Source organism: Sminthopsis crassicaudata, chromosome 1, assembly GCF_048593235.1.
Source record: "Sminthopsis crassicaudata isolate SCR6 chromosome 1, ASM4859323v1, whole genome shotgun sequence".
Lineage (NCBI taxonomy): Eukaryota > Metazoa > Chordata > Mammalia > Dasyuromorphia > Dasyuridae > Sminthopsis > Sminthopsis crassicaudata.
In genome coordinates, this window is record NC_133617.1 from 115,065,624 (window position 1) to 115,086,799 (window position 21,176).

Here is a 21,176-nt window from a genome sequence, read left to right on the forward strand (position 1 = left end):
TCAGAGTTATTCATAGAAGATTTACTTGCACTAGTAACAAATTGAAAATAGTGTTTATGTCCAGCAGTTGGGAGAGAGGGAAAGGCAAGAAGAGGGAATTAGTAATAAGTGGTTCTTACGTGCAAAATACTGTGCTAAGCATTTTACAAATATCATCTCATTTGATCCTTAAAACAACCTCCTCAGGTAAGTGCTATTATTATTCCCCCCCTCCTCCTTATTTTTTAAACAGATAAGGAAATTGAGCCTGAGAACAATTAATTGATTTGTTTAGGATCACAGACCTACTAAGTTCTGGGGGCAGATTTGAATTCTGGTTTTCCTGAGTGATCTTTTTACTGAGCCACTTAGATTCTGAATAAATGGTTGTATTTTGATATTATTAAATAAAAAATAAAGAACTACAGAAATGATGTAGAGCAAAGAAAGAAGAATGGGGAAAGTTATGAGGGATTAGTGACCTGTGCCTTAAAGGTAGCTTACTGATCTTGATGGAAGTAGACTGAAAAAAAAAAAAAAAAAAAAAAAAGGCAATCAAATTTGAGAAGTATCCAGAGGATATGGAAAGGGAGCATAGAAGATGCTAATACCATTATTTTTTCTTAACTTATGTAGGTGTTTGTAGTCCCTTTTTGCAACCTACAAATTGTTTTGAATTTAAGGAACCATCCAATTTATTGGAGCATTAAGTTAGAGTTGGGAGGGACTGGGTTAGGATTAAGTCACCCAATCCAAAGATTTTACAAAAGATGAAAATGAGGATTTGAGGCAAATGATTTATTCAAACTCAAATGAGATGTGAGGGGCAAGAGACAGAATTTGAACCCAGATCCTCTGTCTCCAGAGCCAAAATATTTCTCCTTTTGTGCTGAGCTACCTCTTTTCTTTATTTTGTTCTATTTTCTTTCTTCTGTATTTTGTTTTCTTGATAATTTATGTTGAGATTGCTTTTGAGTTTATGATAAAATTATTTTTTATAGAAGAGATTCCTTCATTGGTTGAGATATTGAGATAGATGACTTTTCAAATTTATTCTAGAATTCTTTCTTTCGTTCCTTCCTTCCTTCCTTCCTTCCTTCCTTCCTTCCTTCCTTCCTTCCTTCCTTCCTTCCTTCCTTCCTTCCTTCCTTCCTTCCTTCCTTCCTTCCTTCCTTCCTTCCTTCCTTCCTTCCTTCTTTCCTTCTCTCTTAAAATAAATATTATTGGTTTTTATTTTTTCATTGTTGTCATTTCTGAACATACCCCACTCCCATAATTGAACCTCCCTTTGTAGCAAAAAAAATCAGTAAAAATATTATATATGTGTGTGTGTATATATATGTATATATAGGTTATATAAATAACTTATATGCTATCTATATCTCTCTATATATTTACATATAATAGTTTGTCATTTTGCTCTCTTAGTCCTTACCTCCATCTACCCCATCCCACGCCTTTGCAGAGGAAAGGAGACATGTTTCTTTATTTGTTCTCTAGGAACTTTATTGCATTCTCAATTACTCATTTTGGCTGTCTTTTAGCAAACTGTTCATTTATATCTTTGTGGTAGTCATTATGTGTCATTTCATATAAATTTTCTCATATTTCTTTGAATCTGTGATGTTTTATACTTTTTTTTTCTTTTATGTTAACCTTTCATTCCCATTATAGTAAAATTGGTATAGCTATTCCCCAACTGTTACATAAATATTTTGTTTCCAGTTCTTTGCTACTATGAAAAGTCTTGCATTAATGGCCACATTGGTCTTGCTAGGCTCTCCTATGGGCAGATTATAATCACTATTACTTCCAAAAATGAAGGCCCAAATACAAAAAGACATGGGCCCATACTTCTTTTAGTTGATATAGGGTCTCTACAAGCACAGAGAAACTTTATTAGGATCTAAAAGTCTATAAAGCTGATTTGAAGATCTCTTTTGTTGTGAGTTGTAAAAACAAAAATCTGCTAAAATAATTTTTAAAAGACATTATGAAATGAACTCAAGAAATTATATGACTGAAAATTATAGACAGGTTGCTATCCTGCTCTGATAGATAAAATTTCTGTCCTGGGAAAATATGTCCTAACAGAAGGAAGGAGAAAAGAAGGCAGGGAGGGCATGAGGGAGAAAGAAAGAAGGGAAGGAGGAAGAAAGGAACAGAAAGATGAAGAAAGTAAGGAAAGAAAGGAGGGAAACAAGGAGGGAGAAGGAAAGATGGAATTAAGGAAACAAAGGAACAATGGCTAATGAACTTAAGACATGGAAATGTATCAGTAAACTTGGAATTGGGTTCTAATGTTGACTCTATTAGTGAAAATTGGGGGATCTTGGGCAATTTACTTAAACTTTCTGTCTTAATTTCTCATTTATGAAATGAAGGTTCTGGGGTCAGCAAATTGTGATTGTTCTAGGAATAGCATGATTTTCTTTCATGAGCAAATATGGGTCCTTTTAACCTAGAGAAATGGAGAAGTCTATGTGTATCCATGTCTCCTTACTAGCATTAAGAAGGAATGCTGTTGAGCCCTAACTCTTCTTCCCTCATTTCTTGGTCCAAGCATAGGGACCTCATTGATGAGGAGTGGTTTGTGGAGGGAGGGTGAAAGTGAGGTGAGGTGGAGACCTGTCTTTCTTAGAGATAATCTATTTCAGTTATACCTCACTCCCCCGGAAGCTCAGTGATAAACATGTTTTATTCTCTTCTAGTTTAGGCCCTTTTTGCCTTCAAGATGGCAATTAACTAATCTGATAAACTCATTTTTTACCAGTATTCTAGCGTAAGAAGACTGCAAGGGCTCTTTCAAGGGCACTTCCAATTTAATTCAATTAACTGATTCAACAAGTATTCATTAAGAAACCACTAGGTGTTAAACATTGCTAAGTACTTGGGGGTAAAAGACAAAACTGGACAATAGTTTATGATTTTAAAACTTTCAGGATAGGGAATAGGACCCAGAGCATACAAGATAATTAAGTAAATATAATGTGCATCAAAATGAATGTGTGTGTGTGTGTATGTGTGTATGTGTTTAAAGTAATTTCATGAGGAAATGAAAGCTAATAACATGGATGATCTGGGATGGCGTTCTGTGACTCAGGTGGATCTGGAATGGCATTCTGTGGCACTATACCTGTGTTTTGAAAGGAAACTGGATCTAACAAGCCTCTTCTGAAACCACTAAATAATAATCATTAGTTCTTTTTATTGTATAACTCTCCAGCTTCTTACACTGTGGGTCACAGAATCACAACCAAGCAGAGCAGTTGGTTGGAAATGGGAAGTTGGCTGAGCTTCTGGGCCCTCTTTAAAGACAGAGATTGTTATGGCAAGAACTTTTCGTTCTGTCCTACAGCCTTCCAATTAGTGTTACAAATGCAACCTGAAGGTACTAATGAGGTGTGAGCACCAAGGTTGAGGCAATCTCCTGATGAGTTTGCCCAGTGATGAGCTCATGCTGAGGATGGGGTGGGGAGCCGGGATGATGATGATGATGGGGGAAATCAAAACCAAGCAGGGGAACTGGTGGGAACAATAATTTACTCACCAAGAATTATTAAGCACCTTAGTGTGTGCCAGGCACAGTGTTAAGTCCCGAGATAGTTAAAAACCATTTTCTACTCTTAAGAAGCTCACAGTCTAATGAGCAAGACAATTTGCAAACAATTATGTGCAGATAAGATAAATACAGGATGGATTGGAGATAATCACAGCAAGAAGGTAATAGCATTTAGGTGAATCAGGAAAAGCTTCTTGTAGAAGGTGGGATGTAAAGGAATGTAGGAGATAAAGGTTAGATCAGGAATTTTCTAGGAATGGGGGACAGCTAGTGAAAATGGCCAGAATTGGGAAATGAAGTTTGGTATTACAGAATTAGTAAGGAGACCAGTGCCCCGGATTGCAGAGTAATAGAAAGGCATGCTATGTTAAAGTAGGAAGGATCCCTGTTAGGAAGGGCTTTAAAAGAGAAACAGGATTTTGTATTTGATTCCAGAAGAATAGGAAAACCATAGGAATTTTTTAAGTGATGTGGGGAGGAGGTGGTGGTGGTGTGGGTGATACTTTAGGAAGATCACTCTAACAATTGAATGGAGGTCAAAGGGCCATAAGTGTGAGGTGATGAAGATTTGCATCAGGGTGAGAGCAATATCAGAGGGGAAAAGAGAGACATATGAAAAAAAATATTATTAAGCTAGAACTGACAAAACTTGACATCAGATTAGATACAGAAGGTTTGGAAAGAGTGAGATGTCAAAAGATGTTACCTAGGTTGTGAACCCTAATCCTGAAAGAGAGGAGAATATAGCCAGTACAGGGGTGATGGTCTGGAAAGAATGCAGGTGACCAAGCACTAGAGGTGGTAGAGAAGGCGAAGAATAAAGTTAAGGATTCCCAACTTTAATCCTAGGGCAGAACAGGTGGAATGACAACAAATTGTAATCATGTAAGGGAATTTTTGATTTTATAAACACAGAGATCAAAAAATTGTTGGTGATCACAAGATAAAAGTATAGCTATTTTAATAATAGCTAGACTTTGTAGAACGATTTAATGTTTGCAAAGCACTTCACAAATATTAATCTGTTTTATCCTCACATGGATACCACATGGATACCTCACATGTATAACTCACCATGGAAGGCAAGTGCTATTATTATCCCTATTTTACAGATGAGGAAACTTGAATTGAGAATAATTGACAGTAAATTCATAATTTGAACTCCTATCTGACTCCAGATTCAGTGTTCTATTTCCTGCTCTACCTAGCTGCCATCTCTGTGTGTAGTTGAGATAGGCAGAGAAGTAAATCATGGGAAATAATTAAATTGATGAACCGGGATGTAAGTGTATTTGAGGAAACAAAAATATCTTGGTTAAAGTACGCTTCAAGAGTTTGGTGAAGAGAAAGACTGTGAGCTAGGCATTAAACTTATTGAGATATAATATTTTTCATATTTGATCTAAAATAACTTTTTTGTCACTTTAAATCATGCTTCTCCATCCCTGTTCTCTTAGAACTAGAAACTCATATTTGATAAAAATTCACCTTATCTATTCCAAAGTTTAAAAATCGTTGATTTATCTGTATCTATATATTTCTTTTCACTTCTTACCTACATACCACTTGCTTAGTCAGGAATGACTCTGTGACCCTATCAGGACTTGTCTTGGCAGAGACACTGGACTGCTTTGCCATTTCCTTCTCCAGTTTATTTTACAGATAAGAAAACTGAAGTGAACGGGGTTAAATGATTTGCCCAAGATCATATTGCTAGGAAGTGTCTGACACCAGATTTGAAAGCATCAGGCTTGGATTCAGATTCATCTTCCTAAATTAAAATCTGGCTTCAGATATTTACTTGCAGTGTGACCCTGAGCAAGTCACTTATCTCTCTTTCTCTCAGTTTCCTCCTTAGTAAAATGAGCAAGAGAAGGGAATGATAAACCACTCTAGTATGTCTGCAGTCATGAAATGTTGGACAGGACTGAAATGACTGAACAACTAAAAACTTCCCCTTCAGTCCCTCACTCTATCCTAAATGCCCCTATACATACAACTCATTATCATAAAAGCCCCTATACATACATTATACAACAGTCCAAAGACTCTTCTAAAAATAAATTTTCTTCATCTTGATATCACTTTAGCCTCTTGATTTCTTTTCTTTTGAATAATCAGTGGATATATCTTGGGTTTTGAGTCACAGGATCTAGGTTTGAATCCTAGCTCTGTTACTATTGTATGTAGAACCTCAGATATGTTAATTATTGTCTTTGGGCCTTTTTCCTCATTGATAAAATGTGAGAGTTGGACCAGATGACTTCTTAACGGCCCCCTGCTCAGAATCTCTAATCTCTAATCCTAGGAATCTTTCCCCCACCTCTTGCTCTGGGTGGCAACCGGAACTACAAAATCAGGTTGAAATGCAGAATGACTCTGTGGAACAGAGAAGATTGTTTGCCCCTGGCTTCCAGTGACTGTTCCTGATTATGTTTAGCACCTTGTAGATTTCTGAGGATGTAGCAGTATATTCAACTACAGAACTTGTATAATGACTCTTAAATTCTTTACCTGATCCTAATTAATAAACCAACTTATTATTGTGTAAATACAATGAGTATTCCTCACCATTACATTTGCCTATGTTTTAAAAGTTAACTTTGCCAATTTAGAATTCCTTCCTTCCTTTTTCCTCCCTTCCCTTCTCTTCCCTTTTTCCTTTCTTCTTTCCTTCCTCCCTTCCTTCCTTTCTTTCAAATCAACAAGCATTTATTAAGTGCTTACTACATGCTAGGCATTGTACTAAATTCTGGGAATAAAAACACAAGGATTATCCTTGAGGTACCTCTCACTTTGCAAAGGAGAAAGACCACACAAAGCTGAAGGCAGGGGAGGGAAACCACTCTGTCAAGAGAAAGAACATTTATTGGGGAATAGTAGAGCAAGTTTAAAGTAAGGCTTCTTAAATTGTTTTACTGGCAACCTCATCACCAGAGAAATTTTTTTCACGTATATAGATATATATAGGCATATAAAATAGGTATATAAAATAGATATACAAATCAAACATTCACTGATAACAAATCATAATTTCATGACCCCCCCAATTCAGTTATATGAGCCCATTTTGGAGTTATGACCCATAGTTTAGGAACCTTTGGTCTAGAGATTCAGGAGTGGAGCTGGGAAAGGGATAAAGACTCAGTTGGTATTTGGAGGAAGCTGCCAATCATAGAAGGACACTATGGGCAGCATGTTCTTCCATTGGGAGAAAAAGGCAAAGGCAATCCCTGACTTCAAGAAGAAAACTTTTAATGAGGGAGAACACATGTGGTAATAAATAAATTAGTTAATTAAAATGGAGAAATACTATCAATTGTATAGTTGGTGCTTTCTGCTTAGAAAACCTCTGGGGCATACTGACTGGAGCCTACGAAGGAATTCCAACTTTCTATTTTTTAGTGTGATTTGAGGTGAACTATTTACTGGCCTTTAGCCTCAGTTTCTTCCTCCTTGAAAGAAAGAGAGGAGTGGGACTGCATGATCTCTAAAGTCCTTTCCATCTCAATCCTTTGTTGGCAATCAATAGAGGGAAAAGTATAATACACTTGAAAAAATGCTGGTTTGGAGGCAGAAAACCTGAGTTTAAGTCCCAGGTTAGCCACAAAGTATCATGTGAAATTATTTGGTTAAGTTATTTAATATTGGCATCCTACACTACATTAAAGGTTTTTAACCTGGATCCCCGAATTTGTTTTTGTTTTTGTTGAGTAGTTTTTTTTTGGGGGGGTGTAATGTGAAAAATCAGAATTATTGTGATTTATTCTTTTAATAGTAGTGATTTGGAAATTTTTCCATATGACTTTTGATAGTTTTTACTTCATCTCCTGAAAACTGCCTCTTCATAGCCTTTGGCCACATTTAAAAATCTTCTAATAGTATTTTATTTTTCCAAATGCATGTAAGATAGTTTGCAATGAGTAGTTTCAACTGTATCTGACTCTTCATGACCCAATTTGGAGTTTTATTGGCAAAGACACTGGAGTGGTTTGCCATTTCTTTCTTCAATTTATCTTACAGATGAAGAAACTGAGGCAAACAGGCAAACAGTGACTTGGCCAGATTACACAGCTAGAATAGTTCTAAGTCTGGATTTGAACTCAGGTCCTTCTGACTTCAGGACCTACCAGGTTCTATCCATTGAGCCACTAGATGCCCCTAAACTTGTTTTTAAAATATCTTTATAAGAATATTTCAATATAATTGTTTTCCTTTGAAGTCCTATGTTTATTTTATACATGTTTATATTTTACAATGTGCATTACATTATTCTGAGAAAGAACCTACAGATTTCACCAGACTGTCAAAGTGGTCAAAATTAGGTAGATCCCTGCTTTAGATAATTTTCTAAGGCAGTTGAAGATGAATTCTGGGTCTGGAGTCAGGAAAACCTGAAGTGAGACCCTCCCCCTCAGACATTTACTAGATGTGTGACCCTGGGCAAGTAACTTAACCTGTTTGCCTCAGTTTTTTCAGCTAGGGATAATAATAGCACATATTTCCCAGGGTTGTTTCGAGGATCCAATGAGATGATATTTGCAAAAAAAAAAAAATGCTAATCTCAGTGCCTGGTACATAGCAGGTGCTGTATAAATGCTTATTCCCTCTCTCCAGTAAGGTTTCTTCGATATAATTTGTTTTCATTTAAATATTGGCAAAAACTTAAGGAGACAATTACTGAATTTAAATATGATTTCTTTCCAACACTCATTTAGTGTCCACTTGAATTGTCCTCAGCTGCTGTTTCTTTGTATTAGGACATTAAGACAGTGTGTTTGTATATTGTATTCTTTAGTATTACATTCTAAAGAATCTTTGGGCACTTATATAAAGCCTAGGTACACTTAATTCGATAAGCATTTATTGTTGTGTTTTTCAGCCGGGCCTGACTCTGTGAACCCATTTGGGTATTTCTTGGCAAAAATATTAGGGTGGTTTGCTATTTCTTTCCCCAACTCCATTTTACAGATGCAGATGCTGGGATAAACAGGGTTAAATGATTTGCCCAAGCTCACTTAACTTGTGGCTGGGGCCAGATTCGAACTCTGTAAGATATTTTTCTACTTCCAAGCTTACTGCTTTATTAACATAAGCATCTAACTGCCCAGGCATTTATTAGGCACTTACTATATGCCAGGCATCGGGCTGGGGGCTTGGAATACAATGAACAAACTCGAAAAATTGCAGCTTCTTTAGGAGTTTACATTCCACAGGGGAAACAACGTGTACAGAGATTAGCAAATGCAAAATATATACAAAGTAAAAATCTTTGGTGAACCTTTGATTATCACGAATATGAGCTGGTGGAAGGACGGTTTTAACAACACACCAGGTCTATCCTACAAAAATCCTCTGGGAAACAAGGGAAAAATAATCTGAAAGCCGGGAATGAGGGGGGTAGTAGGGGAAATGGCAGAGATCACAGAGATCTTCCTTAAGAGATTATATGGTGAAAAATTAACTTGATCCTGTTTGAGGGTGGTGGTGGTGCAGATGATTTAGACGACAGGCCCGTCTTTGGTGATCTGACACTTTCCTTCCATCCAGCCCTTGTAGTCAAAGGTCATGTGTATGCCTGTAAAACACTATCTGGTAAAAGCAGCTCCTTTGTTCAAAGGCCATCTTCCAATTGAATCATTGTCCCCAAGGACAGCTGCCCCCTGACTTCATCTGCATTGGAGAAATCTCAAAAGCAAACGACATAGTGCAAACAAGACCAGCCGGCTCTTCGCACTTGGGGCACAACTCCATCAGCGTCCTGGGCCCTCAGAGAGAAGATCTCTCCCAGCTGCTCCCACTGATTCTCCCAAATTCTCCGGAAAAAAGGAAGAAAGCATCGGTGGCAACATGAGCTCCAAAGACCAACCGGTACGGTAGGAGACAGCCTCTCCCTCCCCTCCTTCTGTTGTGCAAGCGGCATTTGTGAACTGCTCTTAGGTCAGGAAGGAAAGTTGGAGGGGAAGCAAAGTTACAATTTCCCCCAAATACCCTCTCTATTAAGATCGGGTCTGTGGACAGTAATCTGGGAAACTCAGAGTAGCCCCAAAAGCAGAGCCCAGCTCCTTGCAAGTTATATTTGCCAAACAGCATTTTGGTTTGGAAATTGAGTGTTTCATTTCTTGAAAAGGAGAAGATAATCTATCCACAGATTGTGTAATGTGCAGCTGAGTGGCGTGTTCTTCTTTGGAAGGCTGTTTGCCTTTTGAGTTAGTAGGAAAAGGGAGAGCAGGCTGGTTTCTAGGCATTCACATCCTGAATTTTGTTATTCATTGTGTCATTCAAAGGACAGGCTTCGCTTTACATTTATTAACTGTTGAATCTATGTGCAGATGGTGGGCAGTCTTGGAGCATTCTATTTCAGGGATGAGTTCTTGGAACACAAGTGTGTTAATTTCCTGTGCGTTTCAGACAGTCCTGCTCCCTTTCCTTGCTTCTGAGATTAAAGAGCAATTATCTAATTATCTAATACAGAAGGGGTTCTTAATCCTTCTCTTTTTTTGAAACATGGATCCTTTTGATAGTCCGGATCCCTTCTCAGAATAATATTTTTTAAAAATGCATAAAAGACATAGATTTACAATGAAAACTACTTCTGTGGAAATAAAGATGCTTCCTCCCCTCCCCCTCCCTTATTCAAGTTCATGAATCCCTTGAAATCTCTCTCTGGGTATGGACTTCAGATTAAGAATATTTGATCTATAAATAAGGAGCAAATTTCTAATTCTTTTAGCTCATTTTGTTTATCAATTATATGCCCTTCTCTGCAACACTGCTCCCTTGACTTTTGTATTAAAGTGCCTTGTAGCCCTAGAGAGAAACCTTGCTACTTCACTTGGTCTCTAAACAGATTATCTGTCCTTTTGATCTTTAATTGCTCATTACTACTACAAACAGGCCTATTTGGGGAATACTGCAAGGAAAGATCATTGCCTTTGAGTTGGAAGTTTCCTGCAGTGCTCTCACTGTTTTCCTAATTACCTTGCTTGGAAATGGTGTTCCTTTTAGCAGGAAGTAGAATAGTTTCAATTTTAAGACAATCAGAGGAGGGGAAAATGAAAACCTATGTATTTATGGATTGTCAGCTGAAGAATAGAAGAGCCATCTACTCATGCTCAACGTAGCTGTTTTTGTTTGTTTGCTTGTTTGTTTTTTTGTTTTTGTTTTTGTTTTGTTTTTTTTTTTAAATATGATGAAGCCCAAAAAGATTTCATTTAAAAAAAAAAGAAGTAAGATCTATTAAAAAACTGTGCACCTAGAAGTCACCATTTCTGGGAATCTGAGATGATAAGAAAAACACCTTTTTCAAGTCTGTAGATTTCTTTTGCAGCCCATGCACAGGCTTTGACACTTCAGAAAATTTTGATTACTTCTGTTCTGGGCTTCTGTGAGTTGTGGCATTTCCTTATATGTTGTCTTTGGGAAAGAAAAGAGGTTTTGAGTTTCTTTGCCCTTCAGACTTTGCACATACTCAATACCCATCACTCATGTATGACTCAGACTCTCTAGCTCCCTCTTGCTATGTAAATCCATAGGAGAAGAGGCTTCCTTGAAATCCTTGATCTTCAATGGAGTGAATGTAGAGGAGAAAGATTTTCCTCTCATCTACTCAGAGAGGAAAGATGAAGGATGAAGAAGACAAATAGGAAGAGGTAGAAAGGTAGGCAGTTTGTCATGAATAAATGAGTCAGTTAGTTGGTGAAGATAAATAGAAAACAATGGTATCAAGGGATTTTGAAAGTTGATTTTAGTCTCCTTTGCTTTGTCTTTGGTGACTTGTGGTGTGAGTTAACATTATTGTCATTTTCTTTTTAAAAAGTTAGTGGATATCCAACATTTTAAAAGAGAATAACCATCCAGGTCTTTTATAATGATTGTAATAGAATTTGATTTTTTTTTTGTTATTTGTATTTAGAAGATGAAAGTGAGTAAAGATGTGTCTAAAAAAGACAAATGCATGAAATGTAAAAATAGAGAATATTTGATCCACAAAGAAACTTAGAGATTGTCTTGTCCAATCTAGTTTTCCTTGGCTTCAGAGGGCAGGACTAGGAGCAATAGTTGGCCAGAAGTAAAGAGGTTTGATATAAGGAAAAATTGGCTTCGCTATTGTTGTTTTGTTGAACATATGATTTTGTTAAATTAAGAAACTATTGATGGGAAAATTCCTCCACCACTGTAAATAGATATTTTCTCTGCAATTTAGAGCCTTAAAAAATTGTCAGGAGCTTCTAGTAGTTCTATGACTTGCTCAAGGTCATAGGGTCAGTATTAGGCAAGATATGGGTCTTGAACCTTAATCTTCCTAAATCATCTCTCTATTGTAATTAAGCTTTGCCTGCGAATAAAAGGATCATCATCCTTTGGAGGTTGAGGTTTTCCTTGCATTGGAGATCTTTGAACAGAAGCTAAACAACTATTTATCAAGGATATTGTAGAACAGTTGAATAAAGGGTGGTTAGTCTAAATGACCTCTTAGCTTCTAGCTCTGAAATAATATGAAAACCATTATTTTATGGCTGAACTAAGACCAAAAGATTTTAGTTAACTTGCTCAAACACCCATATAATTATCAAGTTATCAAATCCAAACTAGAACTCAAGTCCAAGAATCCAAGGTTCCTCCACATAACCTTCTTTCCATGTGTATATGCTTTTAATCATTTGTAATACAAATATAACAGTGAAATAATCCCTACCTTTAAGTGTGAGCATGCTAACAGGGAGCGACAACACTTCCAAGAGAATGAATGGTGGACAGGCAAAGGAATTAGGATTTTTGATGGCTAATCATAGGCATGGGAGGTTAAAAAGCATTGGCAAAGAAAGATGATAAGACCAACAAGTTATCTTGGAGAAGATGGCTAGGTAGGATATGAAACATGGTTTGGTCTGGGGCTGGAGATATGTTGTGAGCTGGATTAGTTTTTACATATTTACTAATTAGGACAGTTCAGTCCTAAAGTGTGTTTCAAAGCTGGGAGACTGGAGACATGGTTGAACCTTGGAGACAGATCCAAACTGGAAGATACTGTTCTATATAAAGAAACAGGGCAAGAGTAAAACAGATGGCAAAATGGCCTGGGGTGGGTGGCCACATCTTATGGAAAGTATTCTTGGAAGTCTTCTTCTGCACCTACTTCTGCAAAAGTAATCTCTTCTTCTTCTGAATTCATTCTTTATTAGTAGCAACACCTAAGCTAGACAAAGCTTGTTTTTTTTGTTTGTGGCTTCTCTACCTGTGACTAGAATTTATTTTCCTACATCTTCACCTCTAAAGTTGACTCTACAATGGTCAGAAAAATTCATTGCCTAGTGCTCAATCTTCTATAGATTAACATCACATGGGAAGGGAAAGGTGGAGAGTTGGCTAGCTGTGTGGAAAAATGATTAATTTTTTTGAATTTGATTTCATGTCAGACTAAGGTATTTAACTCTACTAAATAATTGTGGTATCTGAGTTTGGTGACCTCTGCCTGGGTACATCTGAGGGAATAAGGAAGGGCTTAAAGGTGTTCTCAAGAACACAATCATTAATGACCTTGTGAAAAGCTCGCTACTGTTCAGCCATTGATATTTGCAATGGTTTAAGAATTTCATCAGCATGAAGTCCCTGGAAGAGATTTTTTTCCAGGGACATACAGAACACTGGGCAACACTGGGAAGTCTAGCTTACTCCCCCACATACTCTATGATTCAGCAATACCAGCATTTTTTTGCTATTCTGGGCACATGACATTCTGCCTTTCTCCCTTTTCCCTGGTTATCCCCCATTCTTGGGAATGCTCTTTCTTCACCTCCACCACTGGGTTTTGCTGATATTTTTCCAGATGCAGCTCTAATCCCATTTCTGCAAGGGACCTTTTCCATCTTTCTCCTTCCCACACCACTCCTAGTCATTTCTCTCTGAAGATTACCTTCTATTTATCCTGCATATCTCTTCTGTGTACACAGTTATTTGCATGTTGTCTCCCCTATTAGAATGTGAACCCCTTAAGGGCAGTGACTGTATTTGTTGTTCTCTTTGTATCTTTGGTGCTTAGCACTGTGTCTAGCACATAGTTAGAGCTCAATAAAACTTGTTGATTGAATGAAACAACTATCCTCCTACACAGTTGCCCTTCTCTGCTTCTAATCTCTCTTATGTTCCCTACAGCAAATATAGTCAGGAGTCCTGTAGCTCTAGGGCTAATTTAGAGACACTGACTCAAAGACCTATACTACTTCAGCTTTTATAGGCTCAAACTTATAGAAAGCCCGAGAGGGAGAAAATGTGGTAGGTACTCTTATTAAGATTATTGACAACAGTTACTGCTTTATTATTCCACAGAGCAGTTGTTTGTGTTTGAGGGAACCTATTTTTGGAGAAGATTACACATTTTGTATGCAACTGATATAATGCTGTGGTGGACAGCAGCAAATGTAAGGGATGAGAGAATCCAAATGCTATTGGCTATTTTTCATTTTTATAAAATTAAGGATTTGGATTCAGGAATAATTGAAGGAAAGAAGAATGATAGAACATGTATATAGTAGAGGGAACTATGACAATCTTTCTTTTTTATTGCTTTTCAGCATTACTTTTTATCTCATTTTTTACACTCAAACTCCAAGAAGTAAAAGAGATTTTTTTCAATATTATATTTTTATGAAATATTTAGGACTATTTCAGTTCTAGTCAATAAACACGTCTGTTCTTAATAGGCATGGTATTGGTATTACAAAAGATAGGTGATAGGAGTTAGACCCTTGATTTCATTGGAGAACTCTCAGATATGAAAACTTCTCCAATATAGGTTGACACTGTCTGCAACTTATAGTGTTGCAGATTACAGTGCTACCAAAACACTTGAAAGTTAAGTAGCCTGCCCATAGTTATACACCCAGAATGTATCAGAAAGGACTTAAATCTAGGTTTTCCTGGGTTTTGAGAACATCTCAGAGTTGTATACAACTGCTTGACTGAACAACAACAAAGTAACTGCTACACTAGATTGCATCTCAACTCTCTCTGCTTTGAGATGAAATCATAGATTGAGGCAACAGACAATATATATTAGACACTTGTAAATATTCAAACACTATCTAAACCTCACTTTAAAAAAAGTGTTTAAAAATGTTATTTGGGAAATAACCTCAAGCTTTAAAAAAAATTTAGAAAAAATTTTGAGCCATGGAATGTAGTCACTGGGAATTATAACGATCAGAATAATAGTAATAAAGGTTGTTTTGTCCGATGAGCATTGCCAGTATGCTTCTGAGAAGCACTGGGTGAAAGATTTCACTATTTCATAATGAGTCATTCTGAAGATTAACTGAGGCTTGCCAATAGGACTAAGAGGCATGTGGGCAAACAAAGGACATCTCTTCTAAAGAGGCAGGAAATACATTTAGTTATGTAATCTTAGGCAAATCACTGAATCTTTAAATACTGTGGATTTAGTTTAGGTAGATTTTAACCAAGCTTTTGATAAAGTATCTCATTCTATTTTTTGTAAGAATATGGAAGGATGTGAATTAGATGATAACACTATCAGATTGATTCAGGATTGTCTAGCTGGTTGACCTCAAAGAATAATTGTTAATAGTTCCATGTCATTGAAGTACTCCAGACATTTGTTTGATCCTTCGCTATTTAACATTTTTATCAATGGTACCATAGATGGCATTCTTATCAAATTTGTGGACAATAGAAAGATGGGAAAGAAGGCCTTAGATGGTATCCTTATCAAATTTGTGGACAATACCAAGATACGCCATGTCCATGCTTATCACTTTTGTAGATGGAATCATGGTGGAACAGTTTCTACACTACTTCAAGTCTCTCCCTACTTTTTCAACTATATAAATATATAAATGTATGTGTGTATATGTACACACATACACACACACATATATAAACTGTTGCTTCTAGACTCAACTATGAATATCTCTGTTTAGTATTTAAACCTCTTTAGAACTTGACTCTAACCTGTCTTTCTAGTTTTTTATATTCTATAATGCAGTCAAACAGGTATTTTTTCTTCTTTTCACTCAAGGACACCCTATCTCTCATCTTCATATTTTATAGGTGCCATGCCACATGGCTGGAATAAACTCACTCCTCACTTCCACCTAACAAAATCCTCTTCTTTGTTCAAATGTATCTTAAACATCACTTCCTATATGAAATCTTTCCTGATTTCCCACTAAATGTTGGTGCTCTCCCTCTTAAAACCACCTTAATTTAATTACTTTGTATTTATTCTGAGAATATAATGATTATATTGATTTTGTTTCTTCATACATACAAACATAGACTTATAATCAAAAATATATGTATACACATGCTTGTATATGTGTGTGTGTGTGTTCTTAGAATACAATTATTACATTCATTACATTTGTATTGGCATCTACATAATGCTGGGTATGTGTTAGGTGCCTAATAATGCTTGTTGACCAATTGCTTAATTGGATGACAGAATCAAGATTTAAGAACCTCTTGAATAGAGCACTGGGCTAAATCAAATAAGGTGACATTTAGTAAAGATAAATGTAAAAATTTGCTTAGATGCAAAAAAGTCAAGTTTATAAGCATAATAAGATGGAATATAGATGTCTTTTGAAAAAAAATATCTGAATTGTTTGGATTGTAAGGTCAGGGTGAATCAACAATGTGAAGTTAAGTCATCCCTGTGGTATGGGAACAAAACTGGAGTCAGGAAGACCTGAGTTCAAATCTAGATTCAGACTCTTAGTAGCAGTGTGACCTTGAGGAAGACATTTTACTATTGTTTTTCTCATTTTCCTCATTTATAACGTGGGGATAATAAAACTACTGCTTCCCAAAGTTATTGGGAGGACAAAATGGGGTAATATTTGTGAATTGTTTGGAAACCTAAAAGTATTTTTATAAATATTAGCTATTATTAGGGACAGCTAAGTGGTGGTAAAGCAGACAGAGTGGTATACCTGGAATCAGGAAAACCTGAGTTCAAATCTAGACTTAAACATTTACTAGTTTTGTGTCCCTCAGAAAGCCACTTAACTATTGTTTGCCTCAGTTTTCTTTTCTGTAAAATGGGGAGGATAATTCCAGATTTGTCATAAGAATAAAATGAGATTTTTTCCCCAAATCTCTTTGATAACTTTTAAAAGTTATATGTGTTATATATGATATATGTGTTAGTAATTATTCTAAATCAAAGGCTTTTTAGAGAAGCACAGCTTCCAGGAAGGGGGAGGGGAGAAGGTGCTGGCTACACAGTACCCTCCTAAGTAATATCTTAACTTGAGTCTTTTGTTCAATTCTGTTTAAGAAAAATACTGATAAGCTAGAGGGTGTCCAGAGGTAGGTGAGCAGAATGGTGATGGACCTTGAGTGAATGACATACAAATGTTGATCAAAGGAATTAGGAATAGTTAGCTTGGAGAAGAGGTCTTGATAGGACCTAAGAAGTGTCTTGTGGAGAAGAGATTTTTCTTGTTTTGCTTGATTGGAGAAAGCAGTTTCCGAAGCAATGAGTAAAAGTTGCAAAAGGCCAATTTATGCTGAAGGAAATCTTTAAGAAATCATGTGTCAAGTATGTTAGCATGGGGATTCCATTTGTGCAGGGCTTGGACTGGTTGACTGCTGAATTTCCTTCTAGTACTCAAATTCTGTGAAGCTGTGGGACTCAGTTTCCTCATCTGGTAAATAGGGGAGGTGGATTGGATCATCTCTAAGGACTCTTCAGATCTAACATTCTCATATTGTCTGATCTGAGGTCCTGTTGTTTGATACCCCAGGCTTTTTTCTCCTCTGATTAACATGGTGTTACTGCTATTCTTATGTCTGATGGTTTAGGGAATGCTTAATACTAAGCTTAACACCACACAAACAACATTTTGTCCTTTGAAGGAAAACAGGCATTCTTATGGATTTACCCCCTGGTTTCAAAACTAATAACTCCCCTGGGTGAAAGTTCTTATGACATTGTGAAAAGTGCCAGAGCTACTGCATATGGTAGGTGCCAAAAAACAAGCTTAGGAGGGAAATGTAGAATAATCTTGTATTTGTTCCTTTTGGCTAATTCAAGTTAGCAATATGGAAAAAAGGTTATTACCCCCAACCCTCCATGTAACTATGATGCATTAATGTCTGGGAAGTATTAATGATGGAAAAACTCAATTGTGTCCAACATATTCAAAGTTTTGTAGTTGGATTTGTCAACAAGCAGATTGTGTGTTGAGAAAGCCCATTTGGTCAGTAAACAAAGCCTTTCAGTAGAGAAAATAGCCTGCATTTATAAACATAGTGGCCTAGATCAGGGCTTCTCTATAAACATTTGATAGCAATGTGGCTGGGGTAGTTGTTTTCATGTACCAGATAGTTTCGGGGGGCCACTTCCTCTAAGTGTTCCCACAAATGAGCTTCAGGGAAGGCAGAAGAAACAATAAATGGCCTAAAGGAAATTCAGCTGTACTTAGATTCATGTCTTTTCAAACCTGTAAAGGAGAAGATAGGTGATAATGATTTACTACTTAGTAATCACTACTCATGTCATGTCATGGGAGAGACCTCTTAGTCAAATTTATTTTATTGAGGCAGAGACCAAGGACTACAGAATTTCATGGACAAGATCACTGAGGTGACGTATCAAAGTTTGTAATCAATAAATAATTATTTTGGACAAGGGACTGAAGTGATAATCAGAGGCCTGCTGTGTCTTTTTTAAGTATCCATGAAAAAGGATCGAGTCTTTGTTCAAACAGCACAACAGAAGGGGCATTGACAAAATGGGATGGTCTGTGTCACAGACTGAAGACTATTCTTTCATAAGAGAACAAAGGATAGGAACTAAAGTGAATTAATTACTTGTCTTGGAACCTTATTTTACCTCTTTTTATTTTGTGGCCCTCTTTTCAAGGCTGATGAAGCCCCTGAATATTCAGGAGAATATTTTAAATACACAAAATAAGATACCAAGGAAACCAATTATGTTGAAATATAATTATATACAATATATATATTTTATATCCTATATCTATATATCTCACCATGTCTAAGGAACTCAGTTAAAAAATTATTTTAGAGAAAATTAGAAGGTAATTACTTCAGGCAGCCTAAAGAGTAAAACTAAGAAAAAGATGTAGTGGAGAGAGCACTTACTAATTGTGGAGTCAGAGGATCTGAGTTCAAATACTGCCTCTGATGCTTATTACCTATATGATTTTGGGTGAATCACTTGATCACTGGCTTTCAGTTTCACAGAGTAAAATAACAGAGTTCAATTAAATGGCCTCTGAGGACTCTAGATCTTTGACAGTAACCTGAGACTTGTAATTGTTATTCACCTGTGTTTGACTCTTCATGACCCCATTTGGGGTTCTCTTGGCAAAGGTATTTGAGTAGTTTGCCATTTTATTCTCCAGTTCATTTTATAGATGAGAAAACTGAGGCAAACAACATTAAGTGACTTGTCCAGGTGTAAGTATCTGAGGTCACATTTGAACTCAGGAAGATGCCTTCCAACTTCAGGCCCACCCTATGCACTATGGAGCAACCTAGCTGCCTACCTCAATGTACATTATTAGTAAGTTAGTTGACTCTCAGATTCCCTGTGGACAGAGTACTGGACCTGGAGTTCAGAAGATCTGAGTTCAACGTAACCTCAGAGATTTGCTAGTTAGAAAGCCATATAACTTTTTTTATTCCAGTTTCTTGAATTGCAAAATGGGGATCATATGAGCACCTATTTTCTAGGGTTATTATGAGGATAAAAAATAATATTTGTTAAATACTTCAAAAATCTTGAAGTGCCACTATAATTTCTATTCATTAACATTATTATCATGGAACTCTAGAGCTGGAAGGGACCTTCACCATTATCAGTGGAGAACTAAGGTTCAGAAAAGATGAACTTTTCTGAGATTGCTCAATGGAAGCTGGGATTAAAACCCAGACATCCTGGTTGATGAATAGTGAACTTTTATTAGAACATGGCCTCATTACTTCTAAGCACAGGATTAAAACATATTTATATGTGAGCCTATATATGTACATGTATGCATACATATAAACATATACAAATATACTTATTATATATATTATATACCTACATGTGCATATGTGTTTATAGATACCATATATATATATATCTTTTAAAAACTATGTTTATCTTTTAAATAAATTGTTAATTTCTAGGAATGATAAAATGTTGGGATTTTAGATTTTTGTTCTCAATGCAGAAATACAATAGAGACTCAAAACCAACAAATTATACTTTCGTCCTTATATAAATTGAATTTGACATTCCATTTCTTCTTTCCAATTTTGCTTCAATTCAAATTCAATTTGCTTCAATGACTAACCTCTAAGTAGAACAATAATTTTCTTTTGAGTTGGCAATTGATTGGACTTCTACCCCAAGATATCATTGTAATGGTGATATCCCCTTTACTCAGCATGTCAAACCTAGGAAAAGCTATCTCAGATCTGAGACATTTTATGAGTTACTATCTTCTTTTAAGAAAATTCCTGATTTGCAAGCTCCTACTTAGACATTTACTACCAGAGGATGTATTAGTTCCAAATAAAAGATACTTATCAAACAACCTAGCAAAATATATGGGAAAAAATATTCCCTTTCACCCCACTCCCACTCCACTAAATTCAACTCCACTCACATAGGAGTGTATTATTTTATGAGTTACTGTACCATCAGTGGTGCGATATATCCATTCCTTGTGCAATGTACATAGGTAATGCACATGACTAAAGAACATACATGGAGGGGAACAGATATATGGCATATGTGTGAAGGATTATACATGGGATTAGGCTAATTGATACTTTCAAAGTTACCATTGTCCTCTTAAAATTGAATGATTTGGGGAAGCTAGGTGGGGCAGTGGATAGAGCACTGGCCCTGAAGTCAGGATGATTTGAGTTCAAATTTGGCCTCAGACACTTAACACTTTTTATCTGTGTGACTCTGGGTAAGTCACTTAATCCCAATTGCATCAGGAAAAACAAATTGAAAGATCTGATTTCTTCACTGAGCTGGAGCCTTTAGTTAATTTCTTTTTGCTGCTATTCTGCTAAAATTCTCCATAGAGAAGAGGTTTGCCAACTAAGTTAATTGTTTAGAAGCATGAGTTTCCTTCAAATCATCCCAGGGGCTCCATTTACCAGTATTGTAAAGGATTGGGTAGAGATGGGTTGAGAAGATTTTTGACAATTCCTTTAAAGTCCTTGACTGTCTTGTCAATTAACCTGAAGATAGGGGGAATCCAATTGAAAATATTTAATGAGTCTCTACTCTGTACCACAGACTGTTCTAGGTTCTAGGAATACAAAGATCAAATTGTTCCTTTCCTTAAGGACAGTTGTAACTATCATGTACAATTTATATTCTATGGGAAGAAATGGTATGTAGAGAGAAATGTATACAATATTCAGTGTCTATCAATCTATCAATCTATCTAATCTATCTTATGTACATAAAGCAATAATAGCACTCTAACCACTATGCTACCTAACTCCCCTAAAACACTTCTCACCTAAGCAGGTGTTTGTTTGATCCCAAAGGACACACCCAGGAGCAATTGGTGGAAAGTGCAAACAGGCAAATGTGGGCTTTATTTGCAGAAAAACATACTAGCAATTAAAG

General features: G+C 36.4%; 1 protein-coding gene across 2 annotated transcripts in view; it reads left to right on the top strand.

Moving 5' to 3' along the window:
* Positions 1 to 9,101: 9,101 nt before the first annotated feature.
* The window catches only part of ENPP2 (ectonucleotide pyrophosphatase/phosphodiesterase 2), a 174,273-nt gene continuing 162,198 nt past the window's right edge, over positions 9,102 to 21,176 (top strand). The window contains exon 1 of one of the 2 annotated variants that reach the window (XM_074266551.1): positions 9,102 to 9,412. In XM_074266551.1, coding sequence (XP_074122652.1) covers positions 9,392 to 9,412 — 21 coding nt within the window. In that variant the 5' untranslated portion in view covers positions 9,102 to 9,391. The remainder of the gene's footprint in view (positions 9,413 to 21,176) is intronic. The other variant, XM_074266553.1, reaches the window with a different exon arrangement.